Below are 15,538 nucleotides of genomic sequence, written 5' to 3'. Positions count from 1 at the left end.
TCTACCAGTCTCTGCTCCGTCTCTGATCCCCTCTACCAGTCTCTGCCCCGTCTCTGCTCCCCTCTACCAGTCTCTGCCCCGTCTCTGCTCCCCTCTACCAGTCTCTGCCCCGTCTCTGCTCCCCTCTACCAGTCTCTGCCCCGTCTCTGCTCCCCTCTACCAGTCTCTGCCCCGTCTCTGCTCCCCTCTACCAGTCTCTGCCCCGTCTCTGCTCCCCTCTACCAGTCTCTGCCCCGTCTCTGCTCCCCTCTACCAGTCTCTGCCCCGTCTCTGGTCCCCTCTACCAGTCTCTGCCCCGTCTCTGATCCCCTCTACCAGTCTCTGCTCCGTCTCTGGTCCCCTCTACCAGTCTCTGTTCCGTCTCTGGTCCCCTCTACCAGTCTCTGCCCCGTCTCTGGTCCCCTCTACCAGTCTCTGCCCCGTCTCTGGTCCCCTCTACCAGTCTCTGCTCCGTCTCTGGTCCCCTCTACCAGTCTCTGCTCCATCTCTGATCCCCTCTACCAGTCTCTGTTCCATCTCTGATCCCCTCTACCAGTCTCTGCTCCATCTCTGATCCCCTCTACCAGTCTCTACTCCCCTCTACCAGTCTCTGCTCCATCTCTGATCCCTTCTACCAGTCTCTGTTCTATCTCTGATCCCCTCTACCAGTCTCTGCTCCATCTCTGATCCCCTCTACCAGCCTCTGCTCCATCTCTGATCCCCTCTACCAGCCTCTGCTCCATCTCTGATCCTCTCCAGCAGTCTCTGCTTTGCCTTTTTCTGGGTTATTAGCTGGGTTTTCTACCTTCTGAGGAGGGAATGATTCAGGTAATATGGTGAGCCTGCACTGTGTATTACACTCTATAAATAAGAGCTGGTATTGGTGTTTGCAGCACTGCCATAAAGCAATGTACAGAAGCGGTCTCACCTGAGATGGGCGGTCCCAGCAGTCCCCCAACGCTCTCCACCATCTGCAGCAGTCCGATTGCAGGAAGAACCTTCTCAGTTCCCACCACCCATGGCAGGCATGAGAAGACGCCGGGGGTCAGGGCTCCAGCACAAAATCCAAACACCACCGCAGCCATTCCCATCCCCACCTCATTCCATGCCAGGGGGAGGAGCCCCAGAACCAGTCCGGCCGATCCAGTCCAGAAGCTGAGGTGGAGCAGGATACGTTTTGGGGTGAGATCCGCCAGCCAACCAGCAATCAAACGTCCAAAAACATCTGCAATGCCCACTAGGGACATTAAGATGGCCGCATGGCGTTCCCCAACTTCTTTCACCCGCATGTGGGCGACCAGGTGAACGTACGGCACAAAGTACGCAGCATTGATCAGTGTGATGGCCAGACAATACCGTAGGAAGGGCCAATCACAGAGAAGTTCCCACCCCCACAAAAAAGAGCGCTGGTGATGTTGAGGATCCCCCCCTGCCGGACGCAGAAGGGCCCCACAAGGCACTGAATGAAGAGTGACACCCGACAGGAGGAGCATAGCGCCCCGCCAAGAGTATGTCTCCACCAGATACTGCAGAAGGGGTGTCAGGGCGAAGGAGAACACCCCACAACCCGTCAGCACAAATCCTGTGGCCAGAGTACGCCGGCCTGAAAAATATGAGGTCACAGCTGCCATTGAGGGCGAGAAGATCAGCGCCCATCCAAGCCCTGCGGAGAATAAGAGACAGAGTTACCCCGAGCAACATCACCCTCACAATATACTGCCCCCCCCCTGCAGGGTGACTCAGGAAGGAGGTACGAGTCTGCCCTCCCCCTGCAGGGTGACTCAGGAAGGAGGTACGAGTCTGCCCTCCCCCTGCAGGGTGACTCAGGAAGGAGGTACGGGTCTGCCCTCCCCCTGCAGGGTGACTCAGGAAGGAGGTACGGGTCTGCCCTCCCCCTGCAGGGTGACTCAGGAAGGAGGTACGAGTCTGCCCTCCCCCTGCAGGGTGACTCAGGAAGGAGGTACGAGTCTGCCCTCCCCCTGCAGGGTGACCCAGGAATGCACAATAAGGCTGCCCCTCCCCCTGCAGGGTGACATGGGGTTCCCATTCTGGGAAGTGAGATGTACAGAAGCCCCGCCCTCCCAAGTCTCATCCATTCATAATGGTGGCTGGTGGGATCACATACCTGACACGACTCCAATACTGAGGTAGAGCTGGTAGAGGTCAGTGCAGAAAGAGGCCAAAAACATCCCCAGAGAAGAGAGAAATCCGCCCACAGAGACGACCCACCGATATCCAAACCGGAGGGCCAGAGCACAGCCCAGGGGGCCTGGAACAGGAAAGTCTTGTCATTAGGGATCATGCACCGTGTGTAATACAGAGGAATCAGGCACTGCGTGTAATACAGAGGGATCAGGCACTACGCGTGTAATACAGAGGGATCAGGCACTACATGTGTAATACAGAGGGATCAGGCACTACATGTGTAATACAGAGGGATCAGGCACTACATGTGTAATACAGAGGGATCAGGCACTACATGTGTAATACAGAGGGATCAGGCACCGTGTGTAATACAGGGGAATCAGGCACTACATGTGTAATACAGAGGGATCAGGCACTACATGTGTAATACAGAGGGATCAGGCACTACGCGTGTAATACAGAGGGATCAGGCACTACATGTAATACAGAGGAATCAGGCACTACGCGTGTAATACAGAGGGATCAGGCACTACGCGTGTAATACAGAGGGATCAGGCACTACGCGTGTAATACAGAGGGATCAGGCACTGCCTGTAACACAGAGGGATCAGGCACTGCCTGTAACACAGAGGGATCAGGCACTGCGTGTTATACAGAGGGATCAGGCACTGCGTGTTATACAGAGGGATCAGGCACTGCATGTGTAATACAGAGGAATCAGGCACTACGCGTGTAACACAGAGGAATCAGGCACTACGCGTGTAATACAGAGGGATCAGGCACTGCGTGTAATACAGAGGAATCAGGCACTGCATGTGTAATACAGAGGAATCAGGCACTACGCGTGTAATACAGAGGGATCGGGCACTGCGTGTAATACAGAGGGATCAGGCACTGCGTGTTATACAGAGGGTTTAGGCACTGAAGGTAATACAGAGGGATCAGGCACTGCGTGTTATACAGAGGGATCAGGCACTGCGTGTTATACAGAGGGATCAGGCACTGCGTGTTATACAGAGGGATCAGGCACTGCGTGTTATACAGAGGGTTTAGGCACTGCGTGTTATACAGAGGGTTTAGGCACTGCGTGTTATACAGAGGGTTTAGGCACTGCGTGTTATACAGAAGGATCAGGCACTGCGTGTTATACAGAGGGATCAGGCACTGCGTGTTATACAGAGGGATCAGGCACTGCGTGTTATACATAAGGATCAGGCACTGCGTGTTATACAGAGGGATCAGGCACTGCGTGTTATACAGAGGGATCAGGCACTGCGTGTTATACAGAGGGATCAGGCACTTACTCATCAGTTGCTGCACGGCCACCGCACATGATGTCACCCAGGAAACACTGCTGGCAGCGGATTCAAAATACTCCACAAATTCCGGGAAGAAAATCCCAAATGATCGCAGCGTTCCGAAAACAAGTCCGGCTTGGAGAAAGCAGGACAGTAGCAACACCACACCCCATGTGTCCGCCATACCGGGAGATGGATGTCTGATCTGGAGGGGAGAGGAAAAAACACAGGTAACTGCTAACTGACACCACACCCCATGTGTCCGCCATACCGGGAGATGGATGTCTGATCTGGAGGGGAGAGGAAAAAACACAGGTAACTGCTAACTGACACCACACCCCATGTGTCCGCCATACCGGGAGATGGATGTATGATCTGGAGGGGAGAGGAAAAAACACAGGTAACTGCTAACTGACACCACACCCCATGTGTCCGCCATACCGGGAGAGGGATGTCTGATCTGGAGGGGAGAGGAAAAAACACAGGTAACTGCTAACTGACACCACACCCCATGTGTCCGCCATACCGGGAGATGGATGTCTGATCTGGAGGGGAGAGGAAAAAACACAGGTAACTGCTAACTGACACCACACCCCATGTGTCCGCCATACCGGGAGATGGATGTATGATCTGGAGGGGAGAGGAAAAAACACAGGTAACTGCTAACTGACACCACACCCCATGTGTCCGCCATACCGGGAGAGGGATGTCTGATCTGGAGGGGAGAGGAAAAAACACAGGTAACTGCTAACTGACACCACACCCCATGTGTCCGCCATACCGGGAGATGGATGTATGATCTGGAGGGGAGAGGAAAAAACACAGGTAACTGCTAACTGACACCACACCCCATGTGTCCGCCATACCGGGAGATGGATGTCTGATCTGGAGGGGAGAGGAAAAAACACAGGTAACTGCTAACTGACACCACACCCCATGTGTCCGCCATACCGGGAGATGGATGTCTGATCTGGAGGGGAGAGGAAAAAACACAGGTAACTGCTAACTGACACCACACCCCATGTGTCCGCCATACCGGGAGATGGATGTATGATCTGGAGGGGAGAGGAAAAAACACAGGTAACTGCTAACTGACACCACACCCCATGTGTCCGCCATACCGGGAGATGGATGTATGATCTGGAGGGGAGAGGAAAAAACACAGGTAACTGCTAACTGACACCACACCCCATGTGTCCGCCATACCGGGAGATGGATGTATGATCTGGAGGGGAGAGGAAAAAACACAGGTAACTGCTAACTGACACCACACCCCATGTGTCCGCCATACCGGGAGATGGATGTCTGATCTGGAGGGGAGAGGAAAAAACACAGGTAACTGCTAACTGACACCACACCCCATGTGTCCGCCATACCGGGAGATGGATGTCTGATCTGGAGGGGAGAGGAAAAACACAGGTAACTGCTAACTGACACCACACCCCATGTGTCCGCCATACTGGCAGATGGATGGGTTACCTGGAGGGGAGAGGAAATAATACAGATTACTGATAACCGACACTGGGCCTCAAGTGTTCACCATACTGGATGGAGTTACGTGGGTGGGGGTGGGGTGTACAGATCCAGGTGGGTGGAGGTGTATGGAATCAGGTGGGTACAGATGAGGGTGTACAGAGCAGGGTATGGTTGTACGGAGTCAGGTGGGTACGGGGGTGGGGCGTACGGAGTCAGGTGGGTACGGGGGTGGAACGTACGGAGTCAGGTGGGTACGGGGGAGGGGCGTACGGAGTCAGGTGGGTACGGGGGTGGGGCGTAGGGAGTCAGGTGGGTACGGGGGTGGGGCGTAGAGAGTCAGGTGGGTACGGGGGTGGGGCGTAGAGAGTCAGGTGGGTACGGGGGTGGGGCGTAGAGAGTCAGGTGGGTACGGGGGTGGGGCGTAGGGAGTCAGGTGGGTACGGGGGTGGGGCGTACAGAGCAGAGTAGGGGTGTATGGATCCAGGTGGGTACAAGACGGTGTAGGGAGCAGGGTGGGCATGTCAGGCAGGGTAGGGTTATACAGAGCAGACCGCGGGGGTCAGGTGGGGTATAGGGAGCCGGGAGCGGGAGTCAGGTGGGGTGTAGGAATCAGGGTAGGGTTATACAGAGCAGGATTCATACCTTTCCCCTTGGGGAACCATCCTCTAGGAGCCGTGAGCAGGATTCATACCCCACCCCTTGGGGAACCATCCTCTAGGAGCCGTGAGCAGGATTCATACCCCAACCCTTGGGGAACCATCCTCTAGGAGCCGTGAGCAGGATTCATACCCCAACCCTTGGGGAACCATCCTCTAGGAGCCGTGAGCAGGATTCATACCCCAACCCTTGGGGAACCATCCTCTAGGAGCCGTGAGCAGGATTCATACCCCAACCCTTGGGGAACCATCCTCTAGGAGCCGTGAGCAGGATTCAAACCCCACCCCTTGGGGAACCATCCTCTAGGAGCCGTGAGCAGGATTCATACCCCAACCCTTGGGGAACCATCCTCTAGGAGCCGTGAGCAGGATTCATACCCCAACCCTTGGGGAACCATCCTCTAGGAGCCGTGAGCAGGATTCATACCCCAACCCTTGGGGAACCATCCTCTAGGAGCCGTGAGCAGGATTCATACCTTTCCCTTGGGGAACCATCCTCTAGGAGCCGTGAGCAGGATTCATACCTTTCCCTTGGGGAACCATCCTCTAGGAGCCGTGAGCAGGATTCAAACCCCAACCCTTGGGGAACCATCCTCTAGGAGCCGTGAGCAGGATTCAAACCCCAACCCTTGGGGAACCATCCTCTAGGAGCCGTGAGCAGGATTCATACCCCACCCCTGGGGAACCATCCTCTAGGAGCCGTGAGCAGGATTCATATCCCAACCCTTGGGGAACCATCCTCTAGGAGCCGTGAGCAGGATTCATACCCCACCCCTGGGGAACCATCCTCTAGGAGCCGTGAGCAGGATTCATACCCCACCCCTTGGGGAACCATCCTCTAGGAGCCGTGAGCAGGATTCATACCCCACCCCTTGGGGAACCATCCTCTAGGAGCCGTGAGCAGGATTCATACCCCACCCCTGGGGAACCATCCTCTAGGAGCCGTGAGCAGGATTCATACCCCACCCCTGGGGAACCATCCTCTAGGAGCCGTGAGCAGGATTCAAACCCCAACCCTTGGGGAACCATCCTCTAGGAGCCGTGAGCAGGATTCATACCCCACCCCTTGGAGAACCATCCTCTAGGAGCCGTGAGCAGGATTCATACCCCACCCCTTGGAGAACCATCCTCTAGGAGCCGTGAGCAGGATTCATACCCCACCCCCTGGGGAACCATCCTCTAGGAGCCGTGAGCAGGATTCAAACCCCAACCCTTGGGGAACCATCCTCTAGGAGCCGTGAGAAGGATTCAAACCCCAACCCTTGGGGAACCATCCTCTAGGAGCCGTGAGCAGGATTCAAACCCCAACCCTGGGGAACCATCCTCTAGGAGCCGTGAGCAGGATTCAAATCCCAACCCTTGGGGAACCATCCTCTAGGAGCCGTGAGCAGGATTCATACCCCACCCCTTGGGGAACCATCCTCTAGGAGCCGTGAGCAGGATTCATACCCCACCCCTGGGGAACCATCCTCTAGGAGCCGTAAGCAGGATTCATACCTTTCCCTTGGGGAACCATCCTCTAGGAGCCGTGAGCAGGATTCAAACCCCACCCCTTGGGGAACCATCCTCTAGGAGCCGTGAGCAGGATTCAAACCTTTCCCTTGGGGAACCATCCTCTAGGAGCCGTGAGCAGGATTCATACCTTTCCCTTGGGGAACCATCCTCTAGGAGCCGTGAGCAGGATTCAAACCCCACCCCTTGGGGAACCATCCTCTAGGAGCCGTGAGCAGGATTCATACCTTTCCCCTGGGGAACCATCCTCTAGGAGCCGTGAGCAGGATTCATCCCCCACCCCTGGGGAACCATCCTCTAGGAGCCGTGAGCAGGATTCAAACCCCAACCCTGGGGAACCATCCTCTAGGAGCCGTGAGCAGGATTCAAACCCCAACCCTTGGGGAACCATCCTCTAGGAGCCGTGAGAAGGATTCATACCTTTCCCTTGGGGAACCATCCTCTAGGAGCCGTGAGCAGGATTCAAACCCCAACCCTTGGGGAACCATCCTCTAGGAGCCGTGAGAAGGATTCAAACCCCAACCCTTGGGGAACCATCCTCTAGGAGCCGTGAGCAGGATTCAAACCCCAACCCTTGGGGAACCATCCTCTAGGAGCCGTGAGCAGGATTCATACCCCACCCCTGGGGAACCATCCTCTAGGAGCCGTGAGCAGGATTCAAACCCCACCCCTGGGGAACCATCCTCTAGGAGCCGTGAGCAGGATTCATACCTTTCCCTTGGGGAACCATCCTCTAGGAGCCGTGAGCAGGATTCAAACCCCACCCCTTGGGGAACCATCCTCTAGGAGCCGTGAGCAGGATTCATACCCCACCCCTTGGGGAACCATCCTCTAGGAGCCGTGAGCAGGATTCATACCCCACCCCTTGGGGAACCATCCTCTAGGAGCCGTGAGCAGGATTCATACCCCAACCCTTGGGGAACCATCCTCTAGGAGCCGTGAGCAGGATTCAAACCCCAACCCTTGGGGAACCATCCTCTAGGAGCCGTGAGCAGGATTCATACCTTTCCCTTGGGGAACCATCCTCTAGGAGCCGTGAGCAGGATTCATACCTTTCCCTTGGGGAACCATCCTCTAGGAGCCGTGAGCAGGATTCAAACCCCAACCCTTGGGGAACCATCCTCTAGGAGCCGTGAGCAGGATTCAAACCCCAACCCTTGGGGAACCATCCTCTAGGAGCCGTGAGCAGGATTCATACCCCACCCCTGGGGAACCATCCTCTAGGAGCCGTGAGCAGGATTCATATCCCAACCCTTGGGGAACCATCCTCTAGGAGCCGTGAGCAGGATTCATACCCCACCCCTGGGGAACCATCCTCTAGGAGCCGTGAGCAGGATTCATACCCCACCCCTTGGGGAACCATCCTCTAGGAGCCGTGAGCAGGATTCATACCCCACCCCTTGGGGAACCATCCTCTAGGAGCCGTGAGCAGGATTCATACCCCACCCCTGGGGAACCATCCTCTAGGAGCCGTGAGCAGGATTCATACCCCACCCCTGGGGAACCATCCTCTAGGAGCCGTGAGCAGGATTCAAACCCCAACCCTTGGGGAACCATCCTCTAGGAGCCGTGAGCAGGATTCATACCCCACCCCTTGGAGAACCATCCTCTAGGAGCCGTGAGCAGGATTCATACCCCACCCCTTGGAGAACCATCCTCTAGGAGCCGTGAGCAGGATTCATACCCCACCCCCTGGGGAACCATCCTCTAGGAGCCGTGAGCAGGATTCAAACCCCAACCCTTGGGGAACCATCCTCTAGGAGCCGTGAGAAGGATTCAAACCCCAACCCTTGGGGAACCATCCTCTAGGAGCCGTGAGCAGGATTCAAACCCCAACCCTGGGGAACCATCCTCTAGGAGCCGTGAGCAGGATTCAAACCCCAACCCTGGGGAACCATCCTCTAGGAGCCGTGAGCAGGATTCAAATCCCAACCCTTGGGGAACCATCCTCTAGGAGCCGTGAGCAGGATTCATACCCCACCCCTTGGGGAACCATCCTCTAGGAGCCGTGAGCAGGATTCATACCCCACCCCTGGGGAACCATCCTCTAGGAGCCGTGAGCAGGATTCATACCCCACCCCTGGGGAACCATCCTCTAGGAGCCGTGAGCAGGATTCAAACCCCAACCCTTGGGGAACCATCCTCTAGGAGCCGTAAGCAGGATTCATACCTTTCCCTTGGGGAACCATCCTCTAGGAGCCGTGAGCAGGATTCAAACCCCACCCCTTGGGGAACCATCCTCTAGGAGCCGTGAGCAGGATTCATACCTTTCCCTTGGGGAACCATCCTCTAGGAGCCGTGAGCAGGATTCAAACCCCACCCCTTGGGGAACCATCCTCTAGGAGCCGTGAGCAGGATTCATACCTTTCCCCTGGGGAACCATCCTCTAGGAGCCGTGAGCAGGATTCATCCCCCACCCCTGGGGAACCATCCTCTAGGAGCCGTGAGCAGGATTCAAACCCCAACCCTGGGGAACCATCCTCTAGGAGCCGTGAGCAGGATTCAAACCCCAACCCTTGGGGAACCATCCTCTAGGAGCCGTGAGAAGGATTCATACCTTTCCCTTGGGGAACCATCCTCTAGGAGCCGTGAGCAGGATTCAAACCCCAACCCTTGGGGAACCATCCTCTAGGAGCCGTGAGAAGGATTCAAACCCCAACCCTTGGGGAACCATCCTCTAGGAGCCGTGAGCAGGATTCAAACCCCAACCCTTGGGGAACCATCCTCTAGGAGCCGTGAGCAGGATTCATACCCCACCCCTGGGGAACCATCCTCTAGGAGCCGTGAGCAGGATTCGAACCCCAACCCTTGGGGAACCATCCTCTAGGAGCCGTGAGCAGGATTCATACCCCAACCCTTGGGGAACCATCCTCTAGGAGCCGTGAGCAGGATTCAAACCCCAACCCTTGGGGAACCATCCTCTAGGAGCCGTGAGCAGGATTCATACCCTACCCCTGGGGAACCATCCTCTAGGAGCCGTGAGCAGGATTCAAACCCCAACCCTTGGGGAACCATCCTCTAGGAGCCGTGAGAAGGATTCATACCTTTCCCTTGGGGAACCATCCTCTAGGAGCCGTGAGCAGGATTCAAACCCCACCCCTGGGGAACCATCCTCTAGGAGCCGTGAGCAGGATTCATACCTTTCCCTTGGGGAACCATCCTCTAGGAGCCGTGAGCAGGATTCAAACCCCAACCCTTGGGGAACCATCCTCTAGGAGCCGTGAGCAGGATTCATACCCCAACCCTTGGAGAACCATCCTCTAGGAGCCGTGAGCAGGATTCAAACCCCACCCCTTGGGGAACCATCCTCTAGGAGCCGTGAGCAGGATTCATACCTTTCCCCTGGGGAACCATCCTCTAGGAGCCGTGAGCAGGATTCATACCCCACCCCTGGGGAACCATCCTCTAGGAGCCGTGAGAAGGATTCATACCTTTCCCTTGGGGAACCATCCTCTAGGAGCCGTGAGCAGGATTCAAACCCCACCCTTGGGGAACCATCCTCTAGGAGCCGTGAGCAGGATTCAAACCTTTCCCTTGGGGAACCATCCTCTAGGAGCCGTGAGCAGGATTCAAACCTTTCCCTTGGGGAACCATCCTCTAGGAGCCGTGAGCAGGATTCAAACCCCACCCCTTGGGGAACCATCCTCTAGGAGCCATGAGCAGGATTCAAACCCCACCCCTTGGGGAACCATCCTCTAGGAGCCGTGAGCAGGATTCATACCTTTCCCTTGGGGAACCATCCTCTAGGAGCCGTGAGCAGGATTCATACCCCACCCCTTGGGGAACCATCCTCTAGGAGCCGTGAGCAGGATTCATACCTTTCCCTTGGGGAACCATCCTCTAGGAGCCGTGAGCAGGATTCAAACCCCAACCCTTGGGGAACCATCCTCTAGGAGCCGTGAGCAGGATTCATACCCCACCCCTTGGGGAACCATCCTCTAGGAGCCGTGAGCAGGATTCAAACCCCAACCCTTGGGGAACCATCCTCTAGGAGCCGTGAGCAGGATTCATACCCCACCCCTTGGGGAACCATCCTCTAGGAGCCGTGAGCAGGATTCAAACCCCAACCCTTGGGGAACCATCCTCTAGGAGCCGTGAGCAGGATTCATACCCCACCCCTTGGGGAACCATCCTCTAGGAGCCGTGAGCAGGATTCATACCCCACCCCTGGGGAACCATCCTCTAGGAGCCGTGAGCAGGATTCATACCCCAACCCTTGGGGAACCATCCTCTAGGAGCCGTGAGCAGGATTCATACCCCAACCCTTGGGGAACCATCCTCTAGGAGCCGTGAGCAGGATTCAAACCCCAACCCTTGGGGAACCATCCTCTAGGAGCCGTGAGCAGGATTCATACCCCAACCCTTGGGGAACCATCCTCTAGGAGCCGTGAGCAGGATTCAAACCCCAACCCTTGGAGAACCATCCTCTAGGAGCCGTGAGCAGGATTCATACCCCAACCCTTGGGGAACCATCCTCTAGGAGCCGTGAGCAGGATTCAAACCCCAACCCTTGGGGAACCATCCTCTAGGAGCCGTGAGCAGGATTCAAACCCCACCCCTTGGGGAACCATCCTCTAGGAGCCGTGAGCAGGATTCAAACCCCACCCCTTGGGGAACCATCCTCTAGGAGCCGTGAGCAGGATTCATACCCCACCCCTTGCGGAACCATCCTCTAGGAGCCGTGAGCAGGATTCATACCCCACCCCTTGGGGAACCATCCTCTAGGAGCCGTGAGCAGGATTCATACCCCAACCCTGGGGAACCATCCTCTAGGAGCCGTGAGCAGGATTCATACCTTTCCCCTGGGGAACCATCCTCTAGGAGCCGTGAGCAGGATTCATACCTTTCCCGTGGGGAACCATCCTCTAGGAGCCGTGAGCAGGATTCATACCCCACCCCTGGGGAACCATCCTCTAGGAGCCGTGAGCAGGATTCAAACCCCAACCCTTGGGGAACCATCCTCTAGGAGCCGTGAGCAGGATTCAAACCCCAACCCTTGGGGAACCATCCTCTAGGAGCCGTGAGCAGGATTCAAACCCCACCCCTTGGGGAACCATCCTCTAGGAGCCGTGAGCAGGATTCAAACCCCACCCCTTGGGGAACCATCCTCTAGGAGCCGTGAGCAGGATTCATACCTTTCCCCTGGGGAACCATCCTCTAGGAGCCGTGAGAAGGATTCATACCCCAACCCTTGGGGAACCATCCTCTAGGAGCCGTGAGCAGGATTCAAACCCCACCCCTTGGGGAACCATCCTCTAGGAGCCGTGAGCAGGATTCATACCCCAACCCTTGGGGAACCATCCTCTAGGAGCCGTGAGCAGTTGCCCAGAACCCCTCCCCCAGAGAATAATACTCTATGCACACTGCCTACAGTGATGGCCACAAATCTTGCCCCTCCCCCATTTCTGTCCAATAATGCCCCGTGTCACCCAGACAATCGCTGCCATGACCAATGTTCCCGTGTTCTTGTGTTCCCGTGTTCTTGTGTTCTTGTGTTCTCGTGTTCCCTTCTCTGGTCTGTATCGGTGACACAAAAGAGTGCAGAAACAAAAAGCCAAATCTGACCCATCCCCCGCAACACCCCAAAATGGACAAAATTATCGGCACCTTCTGAAAATGGGAAGAAATAATTGCATTCCACGTCTGTAACACTCCTGTAATTTGTCATTAACCCTGCCCCCTCCAGAGGATCCCCCCTTCCCCCGAGGATTCCCTCCCCCTCCAGAGGATTCCCGCCCCTCCAAAGGATCCCCCCCCCCGAGGATTCCCTCCCCCTCCAGAGGATTCCCGCCCCTCCAGAGGATCCCCCCCTGAGGATTCCCTCCCCCTCCAGAGGATTCCCCCCCCTGAGGATTCCCCCCCACCGAGGATTCCCTCCCCCTCCAGAGGATTTCCCCCCCCCCCCCCGAGGATTCCCTTCCGCCTCCAGAGGATTCCTCCCCCCTCCAGAGGATTCCCCCCCCCCCCCGAGGATTCCCTCCGCCTCCAGAGGATCCCCCCCGAGGATTCCCTCCCCCTCCAGAGGATTCCCCCCCAAGGATTCCTTCCCCCTCCAGAGGATTCCCCCCCCCCCAAGGATTCCCCCCCCCCCCCGAGGATTCCCTCCCCTTCCAGAGCATTCTCTCCCAAGGATTCCCTCCCCCCCAGAGGATTCCCCCCCCCCCGAGCATTCTCTCCCAAGGATTCCCTCCCCCTCCAGAGGATTCCCGCCCCTCCAAAGGATCCCCCCCCCCGAGGATTCCCTCCCCCTCCAGAGGATTCCCGCCCCTCCAGAGGATCCCCCCCTGAGGATTCCCTCCCCCTCCAGAGGATTCCCCCCCCTGAGGATTCCCCCCCACCGAGGATTCCCTCCCCCTCCAGAGGATTTCCCCCCCCCCCCCCGAGGATTCCCTTCCGCCTCCAGAGGATTCCTCCCCCCTCCAGAGGATTCCCCCCCCCCCCCCGAGGATTCCCTCCGCCTCCAGAGGATCCCCCCCGAGGATTCCCTCCCCCTCCAGAGGATTCCCCCCCAAGGATTCCTTCCCCCTCCAGAGGATTCCCCCCCCCCCAAGGATTCCCCCCCCCCCCGAGGATTCCCTCCCCTTCCAGAGCATTCTCTCCCAAGGATTCCCTCCCCCCCAGAGGATTCCCCCCCCCCCGAGCATTCTCTCCCAAGGATTCCCTCCCCCCCAGAGGATTCCCCCCCCCCCCCCGTTCCTGACCAGGCCATTTGCTGTGTTACTATAACTGACAATTGCGCGGTCATGCAGCGCCGCCCCCAGATGACATTTCTGTCCTTTCCCCCCCCAATAGATCTCTCTCTGGTATTTGATCCTCGGTGCGGTTTTTATTTTTTGTACTATAAACAATTTTGAGAAAAAAATAACATTTTTGACTTTCTGCCATTTAACGTAAAAAAATAAAAAATTTAAATTTCCTCATAAAATTCGGCCAAAATGAATTCTGCTGAAAACTCCGCGATCCGAGGAAATGAATCGGATTCCGTGACGGCGTCTGCGAATGGCGGGAGAGACGATCTGTGTATTCTTATATTAGTAATGGCGGCAATCAGCGACTGAGAGCGGGACTGGGGCGGCATTCTGACACTGGGGGGGGGGGGGGACGTGGTGTCACTGACATCCCCGGTGACACCAGTACAGGGATCAGTGCAACAAAAAGCCCCGACACTGTACTAATGGCACTGGGGGGGAGGGGGTAACATCTGGGCCTATCAAAGGGTTCAATGTGTGCTGGGTGTGTTTTACTAGGGGGCGGGGTGTTTTACTAGGGGGGGGGTGTGTTGTACTAGGGGGCGGGGTGTTTTACTAGGGGGCGGGGGTGTTATTAGGGGGCGGGATGTGTGTGCTTCACTGTACTCACACTGCTGTGGATGGCTGTGCTCTGCGCCCCAATCAACAGGGAGGAGAACTGTTAGTAAACAAAGCCGTCCTCCTCCCCACCACTGACAGAAATATGGGAGGAGACCCAGGAGGACCCCACTGATGACACAGAAATATGGGAGGAGACCCAGGAGGACCCCACTGATGACACAGAAATATGGGAGGAGACCCAGGAGGACCCCACCACTGACAGAAATATGGGAGGAGACCCAGGAGGACCCCACCGATGACACAGAAATATGGGAGGAGACCCAGGAGGACCCCACTGATGACACAGAAATATGGGAGGAGACCCAGGAGGACCCCACCACTGACAGAAATATGGGAGGAGACCCAGGAGGACCCCACCGATGACACAGAAATATGGGAGGAGACCCAGGAGGACCCCACTGATGACACAGAAATATGGGAGGAGACCCAGGAGGACCCCACCGCTGACAGAAATATGGGAGGAGACCCAGGAGGACCCCACCGATGACACAGAAATATGGGAGGAGACCCAGGAGGACCCCACCACTGACAGAAATATGGGAGGAGACCCAGGAGGACCCCACCGATGACACAGAAATATGGGAGGAGACCCAGGAGGACCCCACCACTGACAGAAATATGGGAGGAGACCCAGGAGGACCCCACTGATGACACAGAAATATGGGAGGAGACCCAGGAGGACCCCACCACTGACAGAAATATGGGAGGAGACCCAGGAGGACCCCACCGATGACACAGAAATATGGGAGGAGACCCAGGAGGACCCCACTGATGACACAGAAATATGGGAGGAGACCCAGGAGGACCCCACCACTGACAGAAATATGGGAGGAGACCCAGGAGGACCCCACCGATGACACAGAAATATGGGAGGAGACCCAGGAGGACCCCACCACTGACAGAAATATGGGAGGAGACCCAGGAGGACCCCACTGATGACACAGAAATATGGGAGGAGACCCAGGAGGACCCCACCACTGACAGAAATATGGGAGGAGACCCAGGAGGACCCCACCGATGACACAGAAATATGGGAGGAGACCCAGGAGGACCCCACCACTGACAGAAATATGGGAGGAGACCCAGGAGGACCCCACCACTG

At 56.7% G+C, this 15,538-nt stretch overlaps 1 protein-coding gene across 1 annotated transcript in view; it reads right to left on the bottom strand.

Moving 5' to 3' along the window:
• SLC16A13 (solute carrier family 16 member 13) overlaps nucleotides 1-15,538 on the bottom strand; it is a 34,981-nt gene that overhangs the window by 2,751 nt on the left and 16,692 nt on the right. Inside the window, exons 3-5 of the mRNA XM_089667215.1 lie at nucleotides 3,429-3,627; nucleotides 2,105-2,248; nucleotides 908-1,642 (exon numbers count right to left, since the gene is read on the bottom strand). Coding sequence (XP_089523341.1) covers nucleotides 908-1,642; nucleotides 2,105-2,248; nucleotides 3,429-3,606 — 1,057 coding nt within the window. The 5' untranslated portion in view covers nucleotides 3,607-3,627. The remainder of the gene's footprint in view (nucleotides 1-907; nucleotides 1,643-2,104; nucleotides 2,249-3,428; nucleotides 3,628-15,538) is intronic.

The sequence above is a fragment of the Staurois parvus genome, unplaced genomic scaffold (assembly GCF_062004578.1).
Source record: "Staurois parvus isolate SC_StPar_1 unplaced genomic scaffold, SC_StPar_1.0 ptg003102l, whole genome shotgun sequence".
In the NCBI taxonomy this organism is placed as follows: Eukaryota; Metazoa; Chordata; class Amphibia; order Anura; family Ranidae; genus Staurois; species Staurois parvus.
The sequence above is the reverse complement of the archived record's forward strand: the minus strand, read 5'-3'. Positions and strand labels throughout refer to the sequence as shown.